At 46.1% G+C, this 24,754-nt stretch overlaps 1 protein-coding gene across 1 annotated transcript in view; it reads left to right on the top strand.

Moving 5' to 3' along the window:
- Positions 1 to 114: 114 nt before the first annotated feature.
- The window catches only part of LOC144602216 (prostatic acid phosphatase-like), a 67,932-nt gene continuing 43,292 nt past the window's right edge, over positions 115 to 24,754 (top strand). The window contains exon 1 of the mRNA XM_078415032.1: positions 115 to 370. Coding sequence (XP_078271158.1) covers positions 254 to 370 — 117 coding nt within the window. The 5' untranslated portion in view covers positions 115 to 253. The remainder of the gene's footprint in view (positions 371 to 24,754) is intronic.

Below are 24,754 nucleotides of genomic sequence, written 5' to 3'. Positions count from 1 at the left end.
TTGCTAGGGGCGGATCCATGTTGCTAGGGGGCGGGTTTAGGTTGCCAGGGGCGGGTCTAGGGTGCTAGGGGCGGGTCTAGGTTGCTTGGGGCAGGTCTAGGTTGCTAGGGGCGGCTCTAGGTTGCTAGGGGCGGGTTCCCGTCCCATCCCGATGCTCTGCTCGTTGGGCCGCGGTTTAATGTCATCGTGCCTCTGCGACCTCATCCTTGCGATAATGATCGGCCGGCGCTGAGTTGCCGGGTGTGGCTGCTGGATGGCAGGCGCCGAGGCCGCGGCTGCAGCGCTCCATTACCCAGCTCTCCTGCTCGCCCTGCTGGCGCTCGGACTCCAGACACCCGCAGCTGGAAAGACTCTGAGATTCGTCAACCTGGTGAGAGTCCAGAGCGTTTAATTGTTGTATGTCCAGGCAACGGACAATTAGAGGAGGAGAGGGGAATTGTTGGAGGCAGCGGAGTGGGTAAATGGGATGAATGTCAGGCGGGGAGCGTGTAACGAGAACAGGGCTGGCTGAATGACAGGTAAGGATGGTGCTGCTTGTGTGCAGAGAGGAAAAGGAGGCGTAATATAACAACATTACATTGATGGAAATTATTGCAAACAGATTGTTTTGAGGTGATAAAATTGAGGGATATCGGCCTGATACTCTCGGCAAGAAGAATAGAAAATGATTTTTTTGTGTAGTATTCCTGACAAGCAAGCAATGCCGACTATCCATAATCAGTCATTGCCTTTCCAAATGCTGGTAGATTTTGTCTCTCTTAATTCCCACCAGTAATTTACCCACCGCTGATTTTAGGCTCACCAGCCGGTAGTTAGTTGCCTGGCTTAAATAAAGGTACAACGTTAGCCACCCTACAGTCACAGCACCTCGCCTTTGGCAAACAATGGTGACAATATCTCTGTCAGCGCCCCAGCAATTTCTTCCCTACCTGTCAACAATGCCCTGGAATAATGCACTTTGCTCAGCCTCTGGGAATGTATCCACCGTTATTGTATGTGGTTTAGGACTGCCAGCAGCCCCTCTTTTGTAACGTGGGTATGTTTCAAAACATCACTATTCTCTTCTCTGAATTCCCAAGTTTCCACGATTTATACCATAACTCTCGCATCATCTCAGAATTACAATCTTTGGTCCCTACTTGGACGAGTCTTTGAAGGAGCTTGGAGCTAAGCAGACCTGCTGAAAGTTGAGAAGTGTAGGATGGAATTGTAGATGCTGGTTTAAACCGAAGATAGACACAAAAAACTGGAGTAATTCAGCGGGACAGGTAGCATCTCTGGAGAGAAGGAATGGGTGACGTTTTGGGCCGAGCTCCTTCAGACTGAAAGACATGAGAAAGGGAAAGAAAGATATAGACGATGATGTGGAGAGATATCAAATCAATGTATTTGAATAATAAATGTGATGTCAAAATTGGGGACAAGTGCACTGATCTCTTCACCCAGAGAAGAGGCATCCGTCAAGGCTGCAATCTGAGCCCAACACTGTTTAATGTGAATATAAACGAGTTGGCAGTAATGTTTGACCAGAGCACATGGCCGGGCCTCTGTCTTCTGGACGGAGAGGTAAAATCCCTGTTTTATGCGGATGACTTGGTTTTGTAGTCTCCCACAGAACAGGGTCTGCAGCAACAGTTAGACCTACTCGATGAGTACTGCCAAAATTGGGCCCTGGCAGCAAATCTAAAGAAAACCAACATCATGATTTTTCAAAAAAGACCCAGATGTCAGGAAGACAAATACCAATTCACTCTCAATGGTATCATTATCAAACACACTATGAGCTACACTTACCTTGGTCTAACTGTTGCAGCATCAGGGAGCTTTAGCATGGCAGTGAATGCACTAAAAGAGAAAGCTCAAAGAGCTCTGTATGCAATAAAAAGAAGATTCTACAACATCCAAATTCCAATTAAAATCTGGCTTAAAATATTTGACAGTGTAATTCAGCCCAATGCGCTTTTTGGTAGTGAAGTATGGGGTCCACTCGGTCACCATAGCTATACTAAATGGGAAAAACACACAACAGAGGCCCTACATGCGGAATTTTGTCAGAACATCCTCCGCATCCAAAGGAAAACACCAACAAACGCATGTAGGAGGGAATTAGGTAGATACCCACTGATAATAAATATCCAGAAACGAGCACTAAATTTTTGGAATCACCTTAAATCTAGTCCCCCAGACACCTTCCAGTTCAAAGCCCTCCAAACCCAAGAGGGGAACTCAGAAAAGAGCTCCCTGTGTCAGTTGGTACTGAGACTAACAACCCCTATTCAGCTAAACCTTGACCAGTCTCAGATCAACACTCCTTTCCAATCACCAGTTAGAATGAACCAAATTATTAAACAATGCAAAGAAATCTATTTGGAACATTGGGATAAAGTAACCAAAAGCCAAAGCAGATTAGAATGCTACCATGCCCTAAAAATAGCTTATAAATTGGCAGACTATCTCTCAACTGTTAGAGATATAAAGCAGAGACAGACCCTCACCAAGTACAGGTTAAGTGAGCACCATTTGGTAGTTGAAAAAGGAAGACAGAAGTGATCTTGGCAACCAAGAGAAAATAGAATATGCGGTCACTGTTTGACAGATGAGGTTAAAACAGAGGTGCACTTCCTCTTAAAATGTATAAAATTTGACAAAATAAGGAAAATATACTTTGAAAAACTCAGTCTGGCAACCCCAGATTTTAAAGAACTAGAATATATATCAAAACTAAGAACAATCCTTGGGGAAGGAAACACGGCACATCTTGGCACACAATACGTAACAGCATGCCACAACCTGAGAGACAGTGAATGACCAACATGTACACCTACACGCATACATAAATTTACACTAATTGACGCTAAGAAAATTAATGTTGACCTGCTAACCTTGCTACCTTGCTGTACTGCTTACAACTGCAAGAACGAGTAGCAATCGATAAAAGGCTATACGGCGGATGTTTCTAAGGTGGAAGGTGTTGAGTCTTCTCTCCAGTCTGGCATATGTAGTCCATGTCTCACTAATGTACAGCAGCGTGCTGTTGACACAGGCGTTGTAGACTGCTATCTTTGTCTTCACTGTCAGCTTTGGATTGGTCCACACTCGAGTTGTGAGGCGAGCGAGAGTTGTAGCTGCCTTCTCGATCCTCTTGTCAATCTCTGTCCAAGGAGAGGTTGTCGGTGATGGTGGAGCCGAGGTACGTGAACTGATGGACGGCATCGAGTTCGTAGTCGTCGATGGTGCCTCTGTATCCTGTCCCAGGACGTTCGTCTTCTTCAGGCTGATGGTCAGCCCGAAGTCCTTGCAAGCCCGATAGAAGCGGTCCATCAGTGACTGTAGTTCCTGTTGGGTGTGGGACACAACTGCTGCATCATCGGCGAACAACATGTCTCTGATGAGAGCTTCACGTACTTTTGTCTTGGCTCGGAGGCGGGTGAGGTTGAAGAGCTTGCCATCTGATCTAGTACGCAGGTAGATCCCCTCTGTTGCGGTGCTGAAGGCATGTTTGAGGAGCAGTGCGAAGAAAATCCCAAAGAGTGTGGGAGCGAGGACGCAGCCTTGTTTGACGCCACTGCGGATGTCGAAGGGCTCCGAGAAATTGCCATTGAAGTGCACTGTCCCCTTCGTGTTGATGTGGAAGGATTCTATCATGCTCTGCAGTTTTGGTGGGCAGCCAATCTTTGGGAGAGCCTTGAATAGGCCATCTCTGCTGAAGAAGTCGAACGCCTTGGTGAGATCAATGAAAGCAATATCCAGGGGCATCCACTGTTCTCTGCACTTCTCCTGGAGCTGGCGAAGGGAGAAGACCATGTCCACTGTTGACCTTCCAGCTCGGAACCCGCACTGTGACTCTGGGTAGACACGTTCTGCCAGCTTCTGCAGGCGGATCAAGATGACCCGAGCAAAGACCTTGCCGACGATGTTGAGGAGGGAGATGCCTCTGTAGTTGTTGCAGTCGCTTCTCTCGCCCTTGTTGTTGTAGAGGGTAATGATCGTGGCATCCCTCATGTTCTGCGGTAAAGCTCCTTCTTGCCAGCACTGGCAGAGGACTTAATCTTGTAGTGCTTGATCAGGTCAGGGGGAATCCCGTCGTTGCCTGGGGCCTTGTTGGGTTATTGCAGTTTTACTGTGCTGCTTGATTTCCCACATTGTTGTGTGAATATCAGTGTTCTAACGATGTGGGTGATGATGCAATCTAGTTCTGGAGTGCATACTTTCACTTCCGCAGCTGGGATGTTGTCTGGTCTTGTAGCTTTTGCTGATCTGTTAGTTGTGAGGTTATAGTGGTGTCATCTGCAAACCTGGTAGATGCAGTTTGAGCAGAATTTGGCTGCACAGTCATAAGTGGATAAGGAATAGAGAAGGGGACTAAGAATGCGTTTTTACGGGGCACCCGTATTGAGAATTATTGTGGAGGAGATGTTATCACCTATCCTCACTGATTGTGGTCTGTGGGTCAGGAGTCTTAATGTAGGAGTTCTTGGTATCTAGGTGTTTCAGCGATGAGCTTAGGCCAGGGAGATGGCATCTGCTGTGGACCTGTTGGTAAGATAAGCAAACTGCAATGTATCAAGGCTGGCTGGGTGCCTGGAGTTAATGTGTGCCATTACCAGTTTCACAAAGCACTTTGAGATGGTATATGTCAGAGCCACTGGATACTAGTCATTAATGCATGTTAATTTACTTTTCTTTGGCACCGGGTGATACTGGTCATGAAGCAGGTGGGAACGAAGAATGGAGGCTCCCATTTTGAGAAGGCTCCACTCCTTCAATGTCTGCAGCAAGATGCTGCATATGTTCTAGCAATCGGTGGTAGCCAGTGCCATCTTCTTCGCTGTCGAGTGCTGGGGCAGCAGGGCGAAGGCTGCGGACGCCATTAGGATCAACAAACTCATCAGGCATGCTGGCTCTGTCCTGGGGGCAGAGTTGGATTCATGGGAAGTGGTCTTGGAGGGGAGGATGCTCCTCAAACTGCGGAGCTTCCTGGTCAATACAGCTCACCCCCTCCTTGACACACTGGTCAACCAGAGGAGTACCTTCAGCAACAGACTGGTTCCACCAAGATGCAGCACAGAACGCCACGAGAGATCCTTCTTCCCTGTGGCTATCAAACTGAACAACTCCCCCCCCCCCTCCCCTTCTGTCGTGGGGTAGACTGAGACTGACCCAGTATTGCCAGGGATACCACCTGCATTGTAGCCCGTTAAAGCGTGTAAGCCTTGCCACAATCAACGGCTATCCTAGTCATTGCCTCAGACCTCCAGCCTTGTCGGGAATTCCCTCTTGGCATCGTAATGTCTCTGCAAAGGTCAGACAGATTTCTTGAAGCTCAGGATAATTTGACATGAATGCTGCTCCTGGGAGTGGACCTTGAGGTTCATCGGTAGTTTCTGGTTGGGGAACACGCACGCGTATTGTCCTCTTTGGTACACGGTCCTCCACACACTGCCTGATGAAATCTGTGACAGCAGTGGCATATTCATCTTTCCTATTTTGACAGACATGAGGTGGGTTTTGCAAGCTAGATTGGGCTGTGAGCTGTAATTATTTTATACTTCCAACTTGTTCAGAAATGTCCAGAATGAAGCAAATTTGTTCCCTATGTAATCTGGCCTACACGTGACTCCAGACAAACAGCTTTTAATTTTTTTAAATTGTACTCTGACATGACCCAGTTTATGAACTCGGCGCCTATGTCAACTAGAAGTTCCTCAGTATTATTAATGTTTCAGTGTAGTAGGTTTAATAAGTTGAATGGCTGTCAGCCAATTCTACAGCACAGGGTAAACAACAAAATATGGTTTTGGAGTTGCATCATGTCTGGATCAGGGAAGTGTAATTTATTTCTGACCTTGAAGTCCTTTGGAAATGTTTTTGAAATGTTGCAATCAAGACAAACCTCTTACAAGCAGCAAAGTGACATAGTTAAAGCATTATTTTAATGAATTTTGAGAGATGAATATTATATAGAAAGTAGCACCATTTTCAAAATAGTATTATGGAATCTTTTATGCTTATCTGAAAGATAGCATCCATTTTACTGCAGTATTCTCTGTTTGCCCGAATTTCTGGTCTTGCGTTTTTGGACTGGAATCTGATTTCACAATCTTTCCACTTTTGAGTCGAGAATAACTAACTGAGACCTAACGGTAGTGATAGAAAAGGAGGAAGGTTGTGAGACGGAGAGAGATCATGACCATTAAGTTGTGGATGGAAGAGAATTAGTTTAGTTTAGAGATACAGTGCGAAAACAGGCCCTTCGGCCCACCGAGTCCGCACCGACCAGCTTATTCTTATGTCCTATTGTGGCCTCTGATTGTTTGTTCCTCAAAGAAAATGCAAAGCAGGTTTTTCCTGATCACCAACTTAATTTCTACATTTTATAAGGATGTAATTAGAAATAGGCAATGGAAGTACAGTCGCTGAGTACAATTTATCTGCTGAGAATGGCATGGTCTTTAAACTAGACCAATTGTGTCCATTATGCTGTCGGCTGGCATAACTGTTCGAGTTCCATCAAGTATATCTCAGACTTGCAATGAAAATGCCTGGTTACAAAATGGCGGCACTGCCCTAGCAGCTGCCGCTCACCTGCGGTCCATTTGTCTTTGTGTTTTTGTTGGTTTTTTTTGGTCTTAATTGTAGTTGTAATGTGGTGTTTTTGTGTTTGTGTACTATGTGTGTTTGTGGGGGGGAGGGGGAAACTGTAACACTATAAATATGTGTCCCTTCAGAACGGAGACCCGACCTTTGTTTTCTGGGCCGTGTCTCCGTTCCTGCTGCGGCCCACCATCGGCCCAACTCCTGGAGCTGGCGGCCTCCATCGGACTTACCATCCAAGTCCGTGGATCGGACTTACCATCACCGGAGCCGGCCGTCTTCGGAGGCTGCGTGAGTGGCTGCGACTCGCCTTAGGTTCGGGCCGCGTGGATTCCGACATCGGGAGCTCCGGCAGCGGCAGCGTGTTCGCCCGCCCCGGATCGCGGGGCTTCGGGCGCGGACATTTCACCGTCCGGCGCGGCCTAAGATGGCCGCGGGATATTTCTCTGCTGGGCGGGGGTTTCAATGTTGGGAGCCACGACCGCCCCGACGTGCAACAACAGCGGCAGCAGCGTGTTCGCCCGCCCCGGATCGGACTTATCATCAGCGGAGCCGGCCGTCTTCGGAGGCTGCGGGAGCGGCTGCGACGTGACGCGACGCACCTTGGGCTCGGCCCGCTGTGGACCGTCCGGTGCGGCCTGCAACCACAACAACCTGACTGCGGGCGAGGACAGCAGGAGAAGGGAAAGACATTGTGGCCTTCCATCACAGTGAGGAGAGAGAGGACTGGTGGAGACTCACTGTGATGGATGTTTCTTTGATGGATGTTTCTTTTTTGTGTGTTTTTGGGGTTGGGTGGTTTGAGTGCCTGTTTGATGCTTTTATTGTTGGACTGTGTTTTTGGGGGTTTTGGGGTGTGTGATTTGAATGCCTATTTAATGCTTCTATTGTTGGACTGTGTTTTGGGGGGTTTTTGGGGTTGGGTAATTTGGGTACCTGTTTAGTGCTTTTATTGTTGGACTGTGGGTGATTGAATTAACATTTTGTTCAAGATGGCCGCGCCGTTGTGTTTGGCTGCCTGCCACTGTATGTTTCTTTTTTTCCTAGTCAGATGTGCAGCACTTTGGTCAACGTGGGTTGTTTTTAAATGTGCTATACAAATAAATTGACTTGACTTGACTTGGTTGCATCAGGGCATCATTCAGAGAATGATCAGCTGTTGAATGTGTGGCCATATTGTTGGAATTAAGATCACTTTATTGCAATACCTTACAAGTGGTCAGGACTATTATGGTGTTCTTCTAACAGTTTGTGATGACTCTTCCAGCAAAGACACTTCCGTTGTAGGCAGTCATAGTGAAGTGCTCGGTCCATGAAAAGCCACTGAAAACCTTGTGCAAGATAAAAGTAGTTTTGTCGGTCAGATGATACACGAGTTTAATTTAGAGATTCAGCGTGGATGGATACAGGCCCTTCGGGCTTCATGGTTCCACACTGACCATCAATCACCCGATCACACTAGTTCTATGTTAAATGGAGATGAGGAAAAAGTTTTTCAGTCAGAGAGTTGTAAATCTGTGGAATTCTCTGCCTCAGAAGGCAGTGGAGGCCAATTCTCTGAATGCATTCAAGATAGAGCTAGATGGAGCTCTTAAGGATAGCGGAGTCAGGAGGTACGGGGAGAAGGCAGGAATGAGGTACAGATTGAGAACGATCAGCCATGATCACATTGAATGGTGGTGCTGGCTCGAAGGGCCAAATGCCCTACTCCTGCAACTATTGTCTATTGTCTTTTGTCTATTCCACTTTTGCATCTATTCACGACACATTAGAGGCAATTTACAGCGGCCAATTATTAACTTCCAAACTCACATGTCTTAGGGATGTGGGAGGAAACCGGAACATTTGAAGGAATGCCACAGTCAGAGGGAGAATGTGCAAACTCCACACAAACACGCACCCGAGGTCAGGATCAAACCCAGATTTCTGGCTCTGTGAGCCAGCAGCTGTGCCACTGTGCTGCCCTAACGTTCCGCATGGTCCTCACCCACTCGTCCAGAAATGAGGTGCCCTTTCGTGAAAGAAATTAGTATTAGCACAAAAATTGTTTTTGAGAAGCTAATAGAACTAAAAGTCCCCAAAACCAAAGCACCTGATAACTGGAATCTCAAGGCTTTGAAGGTAACTACTGAATAATGAAGGCTGGTTCCTTCCATTATTCCATAAATTCTAGTGTGCTCCCACAGATTGGAACAGAGCAAATTTAAGGAAGGCGAGAGAGAGGATTCTGTTAGCCATGGAGAAATTCTAGAGTGTAATTAACAAATTGGTAGCAGGGCATTGAGAAAAGAGTAAAAGGATTAGAAACATAGAAACATAGAAAATAGGTGCAGGAGTAGGCCTTTCGGCCCTTCGAGCCTGCACCGCCATTCAATATGATCATGGCTGATCATCCAACTCAGTATTCGGTACCTGCCTTCTCTCCATACCCCCTGATCCCTTTAGCCACAAGGGCCACATCTAACTCCCTCTTAAATATAGCCAATGAACTGGCCTCAACTATCTTCTGTGGCAGAGAATTCCACAGATTCACCACTCTCTGTGTGAAAAAAACCCTTCTCATCTCGGTCCTAAAAGACTTCCCCCTTATCCTTAAACTGTGACCCCTTGTTCTGGACTTCCCTATCATCGGAAACAATCTTCCTGCATCTAGCCTGTCCAACCCCTTAAGAATTTTGTAAGTTTCTATAAGATCCCCCCTCAATCTTCTAAATTCCAGCGAGTACAAAGACAATCGAGATTTATGACAAGAAAATCATATTTGACAAACTTGTTTGAGTTTTTGAGGTTGTAACGAACAATAGAATAGGTAGAGCGAGGGGGGTGTTAAAATTTTTGGAAGGCCTTTGCTAAAATGTTACTCAATTAGCTAAGAAACAAAAATATGAGATTGGGAGTAATGTTCTTCTGTAGATTGAAAAGTGCTTAAGGCAGAAAACTGTACAAATTAAAGGCCCGTTTTGTAATTGACGGGCTGTAATCAATGCTGGGCCCACCTATTCACAGTCTGTATTGATGATTTGGATATGCAGTCCAAGGGTAATCTATCCAGATCTACCTCTCGTACAGAGCTGGGTAGTGGTATGAATCGTGATAATGTGCAGAGTATTCAGAATAATATATACAGGCACCGAATGGGTGAAAGCAACAATAGACAATAGACAATAGGTGCAGGAGTAGGCTATTCGGCCCTTCGAGCCAGCACCACAGTTCAATGTGATCATGGCTGATCATTCTCAATCAGTACCCCGTTCCTGCCTTCTCCTCGTACCCCCTGACTCCGCTATCCTTAAGAGCTCTATCTAGCTCTCTCTTGAATGCATTTAGAGAATTGGCCCCCACTACCTTCTGAGGCAGAGAATTCCACAGATTTACAACTCTCTGACTGAAAAAGTTTTTCCTCATCTCCGTTCTAAATGGCCTACCCCTTATTCTTATACTGTGGCCCCTTGTTCTGGACTCCCCCAACATTGGGAACATGTTTCCTGCCTCTAACGTGTCCAACCCCTTAAAAATCTTATATGTTTCGAGAAGATCCCTCTCTCTCATCCTTCTAAATTTCAGTGTATACAAGCCTAGTCGCTCCAGTCTTTCAACATACGACAGTCCCACCATTCCGGGAATTAACCTAGTGAACCTACGCGGCTAGAATATAATGTGAAAACATGAGATCACCCACTTTGATGGAAACATTTTAAAAATCAGAGTGTTTTAAAAGGTTAGCATTGGAAAGATTTTAGGTGTTTGGTCCACCAACGTCTGTCGATATACAGCATCAAAAGTTAAGGTGTAATTGTGGAGGTGAAAGTAACTTAAATCTCTGACCAGTCGGGTCACATCGCCAGCATTGCTGATTTAACCTATTACCACTAATCTTACTGGTTTGCTGCATCAGCCCAGATGGTTTACTGCTACCTCTGAGTATAGGGGGGGGTTGCACGGCAGGTGAGGTCATGACCCCTGACCCATACTGTTGCCACGCAACGCCTACTGGGGGGCAAGCCTTGTACTGCAGGTAAGCACTCACTATGGCTTTCAGTGCTTAGTCTTATTCTTCTATTTTATGTTTGGAACGACTTCTGTTGTGGAACAATTCGCCAGTCCTAATGAGAGGGTGTTGCAGTTGAATGCTGCGGCTGCACTTTGCTGCAGCCAGGCTTCCTCGGTCTTCTCCCATCAGCGCGTCTCCGGCTCCCTCCCGGCGCTCCGAGCGTCCCACCACCTCTCCCCGTTCCTGCGCTCCTCACTCCTCCAGGCTCGGTGCCTCTGCTCCGCTCCTCGCTTCCTGCGGCTCTTTGGCCCCTCACCGCTCCTGCTGACCCTTCAGCCCTTCTCCCCGCTCGCCACCTCCGTCAGCCGGGCACTGTGTCCACTTGGAAACCAACACCTCGTGGCTGGGGCCGCCAAGCTGAGCCGTGGCCTGGTCCTCCGCCCCGGCGCCCAGTTCCCAGCTCAGCTCTCGCTGCTGCTCGGCCTCCACTGCCTCTCCCTGGTCCCACTGCCTCTGCCTAGATGCGGGAAGATTGTTCCCGATGTTGGGGAAGTCCAGAACCAGAGGTCACAGCTTAAGGATAAAGGGGAAGTCTTTTAGGACCGAGATGAGAAAACATTTCTTCACACAGAGAGTGGTGAGTCTGTGGAATTCTCTGCCACAGAAGGTAGTTGAGGCCAGTTAATTGGCTTTATTTAAGAGGGAGTTAGATGTGGCCCTCGTGGCTAAAGGGATCAGGGGGTATGGAGAGAAGGCAGGTACAGGTTACTGAGCTGGATGATCAGCCATGATCATATTGAATGGCGGTGCAGGCTTGATGGGCCGAATGGCCTACTCCTGCACCTATTTTCTATGTTTCTATGTTTCCCCGGTCCTCTCCCCGGTCCCACTGCCTCGCCTCGGTCCTGGGAGAAAACCGGAGCATCTGAAGGCTGTTGATCAGTGACACTATCAGTGACACTGGTGTAAGTATAACACAGTATCAGAAGCTATGGAAGGAAGAGTAGCTTTTATTGGCCAAGATCTATCCTTCAGGGCAATGAGTCAGTGTGTCTCTTGCAAAATTAAAGAGTGATGAGAGCTTTCTGAATAGCTGGCGTTGGCCGGGAAATGATTCCACTTTTGACCAACGAGGAGCTGGTAGAAGCCCCAGTGTTCCACGAGGACCTTCTGCTACAGAAAGGGAGCTTGAAGTGCTCTTGAACGTGGCCTATCATTGGACTTCCAGCTACTCGCAAAGCAGTGTCCCCTCGACTGTGGAAGGAGAATGCGCTGGCTGCCCTCGGGAACCCTGGGAAGATTTCCAGGACCGCTGGGAATTGGGGGGGAGGAATGTATCCTCAATAAGGATTGTGAAATAGTTATTTAATAATATTTGTACTATTTATTCTATTGTGGTGGGTCTGTTTTGAATAATTTTGTATTGTAAATGGTATCGTAAATACTTGAATAAATCTATTTTTGGTTTAAAAAAAACTGTGGAAGTCCATCTACTTGAGTGTGGAGCATCAGTGTCCTGCCCTGAGCAGTGAACTGCTATCTGGATGGAACAGTGACACCTGCCTGAAATGATGTTGAAGTGGTACGTTACATGTGACAGTGATCTTGATTTCTGCAGATACATCATTCCATGTGTGCTTATGAAAGGTATCTTCCTGTGAGGGCACCCTTGGTAAACTTGAGGCTGAGAAAATATGCTCCTCAGAGCCATTTGAATCTTGCAGACTTCAAATAGGATCAGTGAACTTGTCTCCTCCCCAAGGCCTCCACTTTCCTTGCAGTGCCTGTGAAATCCAACCTGAAGTTCTGATTTGAAACAAGCAGCCAGTGGTATCAGCATGAACAAACCTACCATGCTTCCTTCCAAGCACCATTTTGTAAGTTAAGGTAATTGAAAAGTCTGAGGTGCAGTGAAACCATTTTCATCTTGTGCAAACAGCCTTTAGAAAGATTTTCAGCAGCCTGCAGAAATGTGTGAGTTGCCTTTGAAGCACAAGATGTTTGGCGTATGACTATCAAATGACTGTGTCATAGTTTATACAGGAAATGTTGAAACAGCCACTGCAGGAATAATTCAAGTTTCCTGTTTTCTACTGAAAACTTATCAGGCACGTGTTCATATCTGGGTTCCCCTCCCAATTAAAGCCACTCTCCCCTTAACCTCTGCTCCTGAGAAAACAATCCAAGTTTGCCCAACCACTTTTTTTTCACTAATGCTTTCTAATTAAGGTAACATTCTGGTAAAATATAGAAACAAGGAACTGCAGATGCTGCTTTACAATAAAAAGACACAAAATGCTGGAGTAACTCTGAGTTAGGCAGCATCCCTGGAGAACATAGAGAGGTGATGTTTCAGGTCAGGACTCTTCTACAGACGATCAAGAGGCATTCTGGTAAACCTCTTCAAAGCTTCTATATCCTTCCTGTAATCGGGCAACCAGAACTGTACTTAATAATCCAAATGCAACTTAACCAAAGTTTTATGAAGCTGCAACTTGACTTCCTGATTCTTATACTCGATGCCCCGAACGCTGAAGTCCAGTACACCATATGCCTTCTTTACCACTCTATTAGCTTGTGTTGTGACTTTCAGGGACCTCTGGACTTGGACCCCGAGATCCTGCTGTACTTCAATGCTGATAAAGGCCTTGCCATTAATGGTGTACTTTTTGCTTAGATTCGACTGCCCAAAGTGCAACACTTCACACTTGCTTGGAATAAACACTATCTGCCATTTCTGTGCCCGCATCTGCAACTTTTCTAAACCCCATTGTTTCCTTAGACTACTTGCTTCAGATAAAATGCCCAGAGATAAAAGGATGGTTTAGTTTCTACCCTTGTGAAGGAAGAGAAATCGGAAGTGAAAGAACAACACTGTCTTTCCTGCTGTTACCCAACTCTTGAATGGATTTCACATAATTTAACGAGTGTAGGAAAAAAGCTGCAGATGCTGGTTTAAATCGAAGGTAGACACAAGATGCTGGAGTAACTCAGCGGGTCAGGCAGCATCTCAGGAGAGAAAGAATGGGTGACGTTTTGGGTCGAGTCGTCACCCATTTCTTCTCTCCCGAGATGCTGCCTGACCCGCTGAGTTACTCCAGTAATTTGTGTCTACCTTCACATAATTTAAGGATGTATTCTGATCTCCCAATCATTGGGGCCATTTTTAAAATTGCTTCTGCCAACCAAGATGCCCCATCTAGACTAGTCTCGCTTGCCCGTGTTTGACCCATGTTTCTTTAGACCTTTCCATGTGCCTGTCCAAATGTCTTTTAAATGTTATTATAATACCCACTCCAACTAACCCCTCTGGCAGCTATAATTGAGTTTAAAGAGACCATGAAAGTGGGAAGCAGAAAAAGAGAGGTCAGCATAAAAGATTCGGAACAAAGAAGTGTTTTTATGAGGAGCAGGCGAAAGAGGAGGCCAGATTGAGAGCACTTTGGTGATGTGCGTACATGCGTGTGTGTGTGTGTACGAACACTCTTTTAATCTGATAAGGAAACACTTACCAGTTTGAGGACAAAGCATCAGGCTCATTGCATTTTATCTAGAAATTACTGGGGGTGATGGGACCAGAGAGATATTCTGTTCTCTCAGTAATGGCAGCCTATTGGCAGCCATTTCTAAATGTCTTATTAATCAGGCAGTTATGACTTCATCATGAAACGGGAACAAGAAATAAAAGTCTCAATTCACTGCGTTGTTGGAGTTTTTTTGCATGTGTATGAGAATCTTTCTGCAGCAAATGTTCAGTAAGGCACCACTCTTCTTGGGAACTCTTATCTGACAGAACTGACTGCACACAGGCGTAGAGCGCAATGTCTTGAAGAGATTAAGGAATATGTTGGAAATAGTCAGAAAAGAATGGGTTTGCAAGTGTACGAGAATTTTTCTGCAGCACATGTTCAGTAAGGCAAGACTCTTCTTGGGAACCCTTATCTGTCAGAACTGACTGTACACAGTCTGAAGAAGGGTCTCGACCTGAAACGTCACCCATTCCATCTCTCCAGAGATGCTGCCTGACCCGCTGAGTTACTCCAGCATTTTGTGATGCACACAGGGTAGAGCGCATTGTCTAGAAGAGATTAAGAAAGCTGTTGGAAAAGTCAGAAAGGAATGGTGCCAGTGTTCTCAGCTTCTGCACAATGTTGTGTTGCACCTCCATCGTGTGTCCCTGTACAATGAACCCCTATCTATACCACTGAAGCAGCAAGATGGTCTGTTCTGGCTGTGCCCTACCACCCCTACGTGGTAGCATTTCAAACTACAGCATTATCCTGTTGAAAATTACCGATCATCTTGCCAAGCATTATCCGTTCCAGACTTGTTTCTCTAGACAAGCCATCTCCTTTTCTGTAGTGCTCTCTTTAAATTTAAAAGTATAAACTACTCAGGCAGGATGTCCACAATTGGTTCTGAATTGGCAACAATATTTCTTCCTCAATAAACATCAGCACAGGGGCATCTCAAGGTTGTGGATTCAGTCCCCTGCTCTTCTCACTTAATACCCATGACTTGTAGCTGGACACAGTTCCAATTACATCTTTAAATTCATTGAAGGTACTACCATTGTTGGACATCATTACCCGTAATTCGGACATCGATCGTTTGATTAAATGGTGCCTGAACAATTTTGCTCTCAATGTCAGTAAGATGAAGGAGCTGATTGTTGACTTTAGAAGAGGGAGACTGAGGGTCCACGAACCTGTCTTGATTGACGAATCAGTGGTGTAGAGAGTCAACAACTTCAAGTTCCTGGGCATGTATATCGTAAAGAAAGCCTGACAATGCCTCTACTTTCTTAGAAGATTGAAGTGAGTTGGTATGTCAAGGAATACCCTCTTCGACCTCTACAGGTTTAAGAGAGTATGCTGCTGAATGCTCTCTTGAACTTAGAAGTTCAAGAGAGTATTTGTTGAAAAACAAATCTCTATAAATGGTGATTTGGAGATTTCAAAATCTCATGAGGAGAGCATATTGACTGGTTACATCACAGCCCAGTTAGGCAACTCGATCTCTCAGGAATGAAGAAGATTGCAAAAATTGGTGGACATCGTCTGTACTGAACATCCTACATGGAGAGCTTCTATAGTGTATCTGGAGCATCTGGAAAATGTAATTTAGTTCGGTATCTCGGTATCTCATGACAATAAAGCTCTGTATTCCTGTAGGAGGCACAACCTCCAAAAGGCAGCCAGCAACATCAAGGACCCACAGCACCCTGGCCATGTTATCATTTCACTCTTGCCATTGGGAAGAAGATATAGGAGTCTGAGTCTGTTGTGGGAAGAACAGATTCTGCAGATTCAAGAACCTTCTTCCCACAATAACCAGGCTCTTGAACACCACAAACACCAATTAAACTATGAACCAGGAACTGTCTTGATTGCAATAGGGACTTTGGGCTTTTTATTTGCACCAATATTGGGGTTTTTAATTTATTGAGTATTTTTCATTTATTGTGTCAAATTATATGAGTAATTTGTTTACAGACCTGTTATGCTGCTGCAAGTAAGAATTTCATTGTCTCGTTTTCTGTACATATAACAATGAAACATTCTGGACTCCCTTGGGGATGGTAAAGGATGGTAAAAGCCCAGACTGAAAGAGCCAACAATTCTGAAATGTCACAAAAGTAGTTGGAAGTGCAGTGAAAATGCGGTAGAAAATAAGACCAATAACAGAACGTCAGCAGGAAGACAGTTGTGGTCAGAATAGGCAAAACCGTGGCTCAGAACAAAAGTGGCAGAGGTTGTCTTGTAACTGCCAGCTTGCTATTAAAGCTGGGAGATAATTGCATTTGGAAAATAGTGCAATAGAGTGCAGATAAGAACCATTCTTGGTTTGAACAGCTTCCTTTATGTTGTAATATAATGTATCTCCTTTGCAGGAGATTAGGGGAATTGTAAGTGAGCTTTTCTGTTCTAACCAGCATGTATACAGTTTTACTGCCATGAAACTTCAACTGTAGAATAAACTGTGTGGAAAGATTGTACAAATTAGCTGTAGAATATGCCAACTAAGGGCGGTCACAGTGGCACAGCGGTAGAGTTGCTGCCATGCAAAGGCTTCTTCGGCCTCTGGGCCAAATGGAGATCCTTACCAGGTAGATTCTTGTGGAGACTCTTGCGTATAGTTTGGGAGAAGCAGGTCATACCAAGGGTTTAGCGTAGAGCAGGGGAGATTTTCATTCCCAAGGAGAAAGAGTCTTCAGAGTTAAGTCAGTTTATGCCTATATGTCTCCTTAAGGGCCTGTCCCACTTAGGCGATTTTAGGGCGACTGCCGGTGACTAGGCTGTCGCCGAACGTTCGCCGGGGTGTCGCGGGCGTGGTCGTGAGGAGTCTTCAAAGAATCATAGCATATCTCGGCGCGTCGCTGAAACATTTTCCAGATAGAAATTTTATCGGCGACAGCTGGCTTGTCGCCAGGTATCGTAGCTTATTGCGGGCGCTGTCGCATGCTGTCCCCAGGTTTGCTAGATTGTCGCAGATGCATTTAGAAGCACGTAATATTAAATTAAGTAAAGTCATTTGAAAATACCATAAAATACTGGTGTTTAACCAATTTATTTACCGTCAGGACATTTGACAGGTAGATTGGAGTCGACAGTTTGACGGTCAGGTAAGCGTGGGAATTTTGCGATGTTTCCAGAGACGGTGTAATTTCACGGGGCTCTTTACACCTGAACTTACATCTGTAATACCACGTTCTGGCTGAGCTTCCATCCATTTACTTAAGTAGGGCCGTAAAACTATACATATTAAACTAAACTAAAAGCTGCAGGTAGAACAGATGCAACAGTTTCGAACGAACAGATGGCAGTTCAAAGTTGCGCGCTAAATAAAAGTTTAACACTTTTAGCTCGACCTGCAATTATTATTATTTTTTTAAAGGCAAGAAGACTATCAAGAGATTTTTTTTCAACGTAATTAAAACTCGAGCCAGAAGTTAAACTTTGTGAACTTAACACCTTGAGCGGTTAACAGTAGTTCCAGCGAGGAGCCTGACTGGTGAATCTGGTGTGTGTTACTGACGGGAAACCTTCTCCCTGAATCCAATAGGGAGGTTTAAATAAAAGGCGATAACTAGTAAATGCTACAAAATTAAATATTCAAAGCAAGTTTAAAAAAAACCATGTGGAGGAAGGAACTGCAGATGCTGATTTACACTGAAGATGGAATATGTGAATTTCGGTAGGGACCCTTCTTTAGACTGAGAATCAGGGGGAGAGGGAAACTAGAGATATGAAGTTCAAAGAAGCTCTTAAATAACTGCACTATCAAACCTCCCTATAGAAGTGGCGAAATGTACACCGGCAGGTTATCACATCTCTGGGGAGAAGGAATGGGTGACATTTTGGGGTCGACACCGTACTTCAGACCAAGGGTGTCAACCTGAAACGTCACCCATTCCTTCTCTCCTGACACGCTGCCTGGCCCGCTGAGTTACTCCAGCTCTTTGTGTCTATCTTCGGTTGTCACATGCGTTCTGTATGACCTGACTCGGCATTGTCGTGGTCATTGTCGTAGGGTAAAAGAAAATTTTGGCGACCTGCTACGGCTTTGACAGTCACTGGCAGTCGCCTAAAAAATCGCCTAAGTGGGACAGGCCCTTAAATGCAGAAGGCAAGATTTTCTTTAGCATAGTGCCACAGAGGCTGGCAAGTTATTTAGAAAGGAACAGGTTAATAGCTGCAGAAAGTAGGAATCCCAGGTTTCGTGGGTTGTTTAGAACACATTAGTGTAATATGGTACCAGATTCAGACAGCCAAGCTCGAGAGAAGAGATTTGCATGTAGTGTTTTTGGACCTGGCAAATGTGTTTGGATCTGTGCCACACACTGTCGTCTTATTTGGAGTGCCTGTGGATTTCTTTAGAGTTCCAGGATCGATAGTAAATTTAATGAAAGCATATTTCCAAGATGTCCGAATGTGTTTTAGTACAGCAGACGTCATGGCAGAGACGAGAGATGGGCATTATGGCAGGGTGTACTTTCCCTATTAGCGTTTACAATGGCGATGGAGCTAGTGATTAGAACATCACGGTGGGTCGTCAGTGGGAAAGACGGCAGGAAGGACTGCACCTCCCTCCAGTCAGGGCCTATATGGATGATATGACCATGGTCACCACAACAGTAGCTTGTACCAGAAGATTGTTGGAGAAGATACATGATAATCTTACATGGGCTAGATTGAAGATTAAGCCTAGTAAGTCACAGAGCATTTCTTTGGCAAGAGGAAAGGAGTAGAGAAAAGGTTTTATGTCGATGAAGAAGAAATCCTGTCTATAATGGAGAAACCAGTAAAAAGTTTGGGTAGGTGGTGAAACAGGAAGCTGGATGACACTGAACAGGTTCAGCAACTTAGAAAGGATGTAACTGAAGGGTTAGAAAGGAGAGAGGCATCAGGGATTCCAGGCAAGTTGAAGTTGTGGTGTTTGCACTTTGGGCGGGTTGCGTAAGTTTCCTTATAAGGGCTGTTCATGTTGTGCCGCCATCGGCACAGAACCTCAAACAATGGGTGGGTGGGAACCCGGCATGTCCCCTGTGTTCAAAGATGACAACGTTGAGGCATATTTTATCAGGATGTAGGACTAGTCTTTCTCTGGGTCAGTACACTTGGCCGTAAAACCAGGTATTGAAGTGCATAGCTGCAGCATTTGAGAGGAGGAGAGCACAAGTGAATTCAGTAGGCATCAGGACTGAGAGTGTAGCGATTCATTTTGTCCATGAGGGAGAGAAAGATAGAGGAGGGTAGTTAGCAGCTAGGTATGAGTCAGGCCAGGTACGAGGACCCAATGATTGGGAGATGTGGGTAGACTTGGGAGCAAAGCAGTTGTTCCGCATGAAATAATTAGCACTAGTTTGAGGCCTGATATAGTGTTATTGTTAGTTAACATAACATATAACATATAACAACTACAGCATGGAAACAGGCCTGTCCGGCCCTACCAGTCCACGCCGACCATTCTCCCTGACCTAATCAGCGGATAGTGTATTTTATAGAACTGACGGAGTCTTGGGAGAACTTAGTGGATGAGGCTTATGAAAGGAAAGGGCTTAGATATGTAGAGTTAGCAGCAGAAGTTGAGCAGCGAGGATGGAAAGCAAGAGTACGTCCGGTAGAGGTGGGTTGTAGAGGTTTTATAGCGAGATCCCGTCCCTATTGGAGAGCTAGGCATTTGCGGACAGAGTTTGCGTCAGGCCAAGTCAAGTCAATTTTATTTCTATAGCACATTTAAAAACAACCCACGTTGACCAAAGATTAGGTACTAAGGAAAAAATGAAACATACAGTAACACGCAAACATAACAGCACATACAAAACAGTTCACAGCGCCTCCTCAATGAGCCTCAAACGCTAGGGAGTAGAAATAGGTTTTGAGCCTGGACTTAAAGGAGTCGATGGAGGGGGCAGTTCTGATGGGGAGAGGGATGCTGTTCCACAGTCTAGGAGCTGCAACCGCAAAAGCGCGGTCACCCCTGAGCTTAAGCCTAGACCGCGGGATAGTGAGTAGCCCCAAGTCGGCCGACCTGAGGGACCTGGAGTTAGAGAGGTGGGTTAGAAGATTTTTGATGTAGGGGGGGAAATGTCCATTTAGGGCTTTATACGTGAATAGGAGGAGCTTGAAGTTGATTCTGTACCCTACAGGGAGCCATTGGAGAGAGGCCAGAATCGGCGTGATGTGGTCCCTTTTACGGGTACCCGTCAGGAGTCTCGCTGCGGCGTTTTGGACCAGTTGCAGGCGGGACAGGGAAGATTGGCTGATCCCAGTGTATAGGGAGTTGCAGTAGTCTAGGCGGGAGGAAATGAAAGCGTGAATGATTTTTTCAGTGTCGTCGAATTGGAGGAAAGGTTTGATTTTAGCTATGGTACGAAGTTGGAAGAAGCTGGCTTTTACCACAGCGTTGACTTGCTTGTCAAATTTTAATGCAGAGTCAAATATCAAGCCGAGGTTTTTGACATGCGGTTTGACTAGGCAGGATAGGCTTCCAAGACTGCCTGTTATCGATTTGATGGAGTCGGGGGGGGGGCCGAATAGGATGACCTCAGACTTGCTCTCGTTTAATTGGAGGAAGTTCTGTGCCATCCAACATTTTATGCCCTCAAGGCAGTGTAAGAGGCTGTTTAAATTTCACTGGTTGTTGGGTTTCAGGGGGAGGTAAAGCTGAGTGTCATCGGCATAGCAGTGGAAAGAAATGCCGTGCCTTTGAATGATTTGGCCAAGGGGGAGCATGTATAGAGAGAAGAGAATGGGGCCTAGGATGGAGCCTTGTGGAACTCCGCAGGAGAGGCTAGCTGGAGCAGAGGAATAACTGCCTATGTTGATGGCGAAACTCCTATCTTTGAGGTAGGAAGCGAACCAGCTCAGGGCAGTGCCATCAATGCCAACCGCGTACCGGAGACGGTCAATAAGGATGGTGTGGTCCACTGTATCGAACGCTGCGCTGAGGTCGAGAAGGAGCAGGATTGCACAGTCGCCGGTGTTGATGGCAAGAAGCAGGTCGTTGTGTACCTTCAACAAGGCAGACTCTGTGCTGTTGGGTGCTGACTGGAAACTTTCCAGGATGGTGTTTTGGTGTAGGTAGGGCATTAATTGGTTTAGAATTGCCTTTTCAAGGACTTTTGACAGGAATGGCGGTTTGGAAATGGGTCTGTAGTTGCTAGGCAAGGTGGGGTCTAGGTTAGGTTTTTTCAGTAGGGGTTGGACCACCGCGTGCTTGAAACAGGTTGGAACAGTGCCAGTGGCCAAAGAACTGTTGATAATAGAGAGGATGCTGGGACCGGCTATTGCAATGACATCCTTCAGAAGGGCAGTGGGGGCAGGATCAAGGGGGCAGGTTGCAGGTTTCATAGCGGAGACAAGCTTTGCAAGGGAGGATAGAGTGATGGGTTGGAAACAGTCCAATTTAGATGAACAGACTAGTGAGACAGCTAGGTCACGGGTGGGAGGGGAAATGTTCATTCTAATGTTCTCAACTTTGCTGGTGAAAAATTTAGCGAATTCTTCGCACTTAGCAGGGGACCCAAATAATCTGGTACTGGGGGCGGGACATATGACAGAGGTAAGAGAAGTATTGTGCTCTAGCAGACTTTACTGCTTCCTGGTATTTGAGAAGATTGTTTCTCAGAATTTCGAAGGAAATTTGAAGCTTGTCACATTTCCACCTCCGTTCTGATTTTCTGCACTCCCTTCTTAGGGCTTTGGTGGTGTCATTGAGCCAAGGCCGACCTTTGGGCTTAGGCTTTTTCATTTTAAGGGGAGCGATAGAATCCAGGATGGAAGAGCAAGTGATATTAAATAAAGAGGCAGTAAAGCAAATGTCAGAGGCAGCAGAGCAAGGCAGTAGGTGGATTTGGTGGAGATGAAATAGTGTTAGTTGGGGGCAGAAAGGAAATGTATGACATGCAGTATGTGTATTTCTTTGTAATTGTCGTCTGAGCAAGTCCATCCTGGTCTGATGTGAGGGTGATATTTGTGATGTTACAGCTTCATGATGGGCTAGGATTTTAGTGCAAGATAGGATGCAGGTGTTTAGCATTTGTTAGAGTGAGCTAATTGACTGCAACTTCTTTTATTTAGTAGATACTGGTAGCATAGGTAGTATAAGAAAATAACTGCAGATGCTGGTACAAATCAACGGTATTTATTCACAAAATGCTGGAGTAACTCAGCAGGTCAGGCAGCATCTCGGGAGAGAAGGAATGGGCGACGTTTCGGGTCGAGACCCTTCTTCAGACTGATGTCAGGGGGGCGGGACAAAGGAAGGATATAGGTGGAGACAGGAAGATAGAGGGAGAACTGGGAAGGGGGAGGGGAAGAGAGGGACAGAGGAACTATCTAAAGTTGGAGAAGTCGATGTTCATACCAGTGGGCTGCAAGCTGCCCAGGCGAAATATGAGGTGCTGTTCCTCCAATTTCCGGTGGGCCTCACTATGGCACTGGAGGAGGCCCATGACAGAAAGTTAGACTGGGAGGGGGAGTTGAGGTGCTCGGCCACCGGGAGACCAGTTTGTTTAACGCGGACCGAGCGCAGGTGTTGAGCGAAGCGATAGCTGAGCCTGCGTTTGGTGAGAGCAGGTATTGAGGAGAGTTGTTCTGGGAATGTCAGAACCAACTGTTGAGCCTTCCTGAGATGTTGTGGGCTTAACTCAATGAAGCACCAATGAAAGGAGATGCCCACTTGTCAACCCAATGATATACTTGCATCTACAGGATTTGTGTTTTTTAAAGAGCTAATTAGTGTGTAGGTTGCTGTTTTTTTGCATATGGAGTCATTTATTGGAAGTTGGTATATTTAGTTAAATAGTTAGATATTACTTTGGCTTTGGGCTTGGTTTTCTTAGTTGAGTGCTTATCCTGGAGTTATAGCATAAGTACTGTGTGTTTTAATTGTAATTTGCCAGGCACTGCTAGGTTAGTGCGTTGTCTCCCTGGTGCTGGGTCTATCTCTAACATCCAACATCCAGTATGTTTCTGTGAGTGTGCAGAACATTTTCAAGGGAAAGGGGAGCAGCCAGAAGTCATTGTGCTCACTGAGTAAGAAAAGGGATGTGGTCCTGCAGAGTAAATATAAGAAGTTAAACAAATAGTTAACATAGAAACATAGAAAACATAGAAAATAGGTGCAGGAGTAGGCCATTCGGCCCTTCGAGCCTGCACTGCCATTCAATATGATCATGGCTGATCATCCAGCTCAGTAACCTGTACCTGCCTTCTCTCCATACCCCCTGATCCCTTTAGCCACAAGGGCCACATCTAACTCCCTCTTAAATATAGCCAATTAACTGGCCTCAACTACCTTCTGTGGCAGAGAATTCCACAGACTCACCACTCTCTGTGTGAAGAAATGTTTTCTCATCTCAGTCCTAAAAGACTTCCCCCTTATCCTTAAGCTGTGACCCCTGGTTCTGGACTTCCCCAACATCGGGAACAATCAAGATCAAGATTCAAGATTCAAGATAGCTTTATTTGTCATCCAATATTGGACGAAATTCAGTCACCCACAGTCCAACAATAAAAGCATTAAATAAGCATTAAAATTACACAACCCCAAAAAAACCCCAAGACACAGTCCAACAATAAAAGCATTAAATAGGCATTCAAATTACACAACCCCAAAACCCCCCAAAACACAGTCCAACAATAAAAGCATTAAATAGGCATTCAAATTACCCAACCCCAAAAACACACAAAAAAGAAACATCCATCAAAGAAACATCCATCACAGTGAGTCTCCTCCAGTCCTCTCCTCACTGTGATGGAAGGCCACAATGTCTTTCCCTTCTCCTGCTGTCCTCTCCCGCCGTCAGGTTGTTGTGGTTGCAGGCCGCGCCGGACGGTCCGCAGCGGGCCAAGCCCAAGGCGAGTCCCAGCCGCTCCCGCAGCCTCCGAAGACGGCCGGCTCCGCCGATGATAAGTCCGATCCGGGGCGGGCGAACACGCTGCTGCTGCCGCTGTTGCTGCACGTCGGGGCGGTCGTGGCTCCCGACATTGAAGCCCCCGCCCAGCAGAGAAATATCCCGCGGCCTATCTTAGGCCGCGCTGGACGGTGAAATGTCCTCGACCCAAGGCGGGCGAACCCGCTGCCGCTGCCGGAGCTCCTGATGTCGGCATCCACGCGGCCCGAGCCTAAGGCGAGTCGCAGCCGCTCCCGCAGCCTCCGAAGACGGCCGGCTCCGGTGATGGTAAGTCCGATCCGCGGGCTCTGCGAACCAGAGCCCTGGAGGCCGACAGCTCCAGGAGTTGGGCCGATGGTAGGCCGCAGCAGGAACGGAGACAACACACAGAAAACAAAGGTCGGGTCTCCGTTCGGAAGGGACACATATTTACAATGTTACAGTTCCCCCCCTCCCCCCCACATACACACATAGTACACAAACACAAAAACACCACATCACAACTACAATTAAGACAAAAAAAACAACAAAAACACAAAGACAAATGGACCGCAGGTGAGCCGCAGCTGCTAGGGCAGCGCCGCCATCTTCCCGCATCTAGCCTCTCCAACCCCTTAAGAATTTTATATGTTTCTATAAGATCCCCCCTCAGTCTTCTAAATTCCAGCGAGTACAAGCCTAGTCTATCCAGTCTTTCTTCATATGAAACTCCTGCCATCCCAGGGATCAATCTGGTGAACCTTCTCTGTACTCCCTCTAAGGCTAGA

The sequence above is a fragment of the Rhinoraja longicauda genome, chromosome 18 (genome assembly GCF_053455715.1).
Source record: "Rhinoraja longicauda isolate Sanriku21f chromosome 18, sRhiLon1.1, whole genome shotgun sequence".
Lineage (NCBI taxonomy): Eukaryota > Metazoa > Chordata > Chondrichthyes > Rajiformes > Arhynchobatidae > Rhinoraja > Rhinoraja longicauda.
Note: the sequence above shows the minus strand (reverse complement) of the source record. Positions and strands in the feature narration are given on the sequence as shown.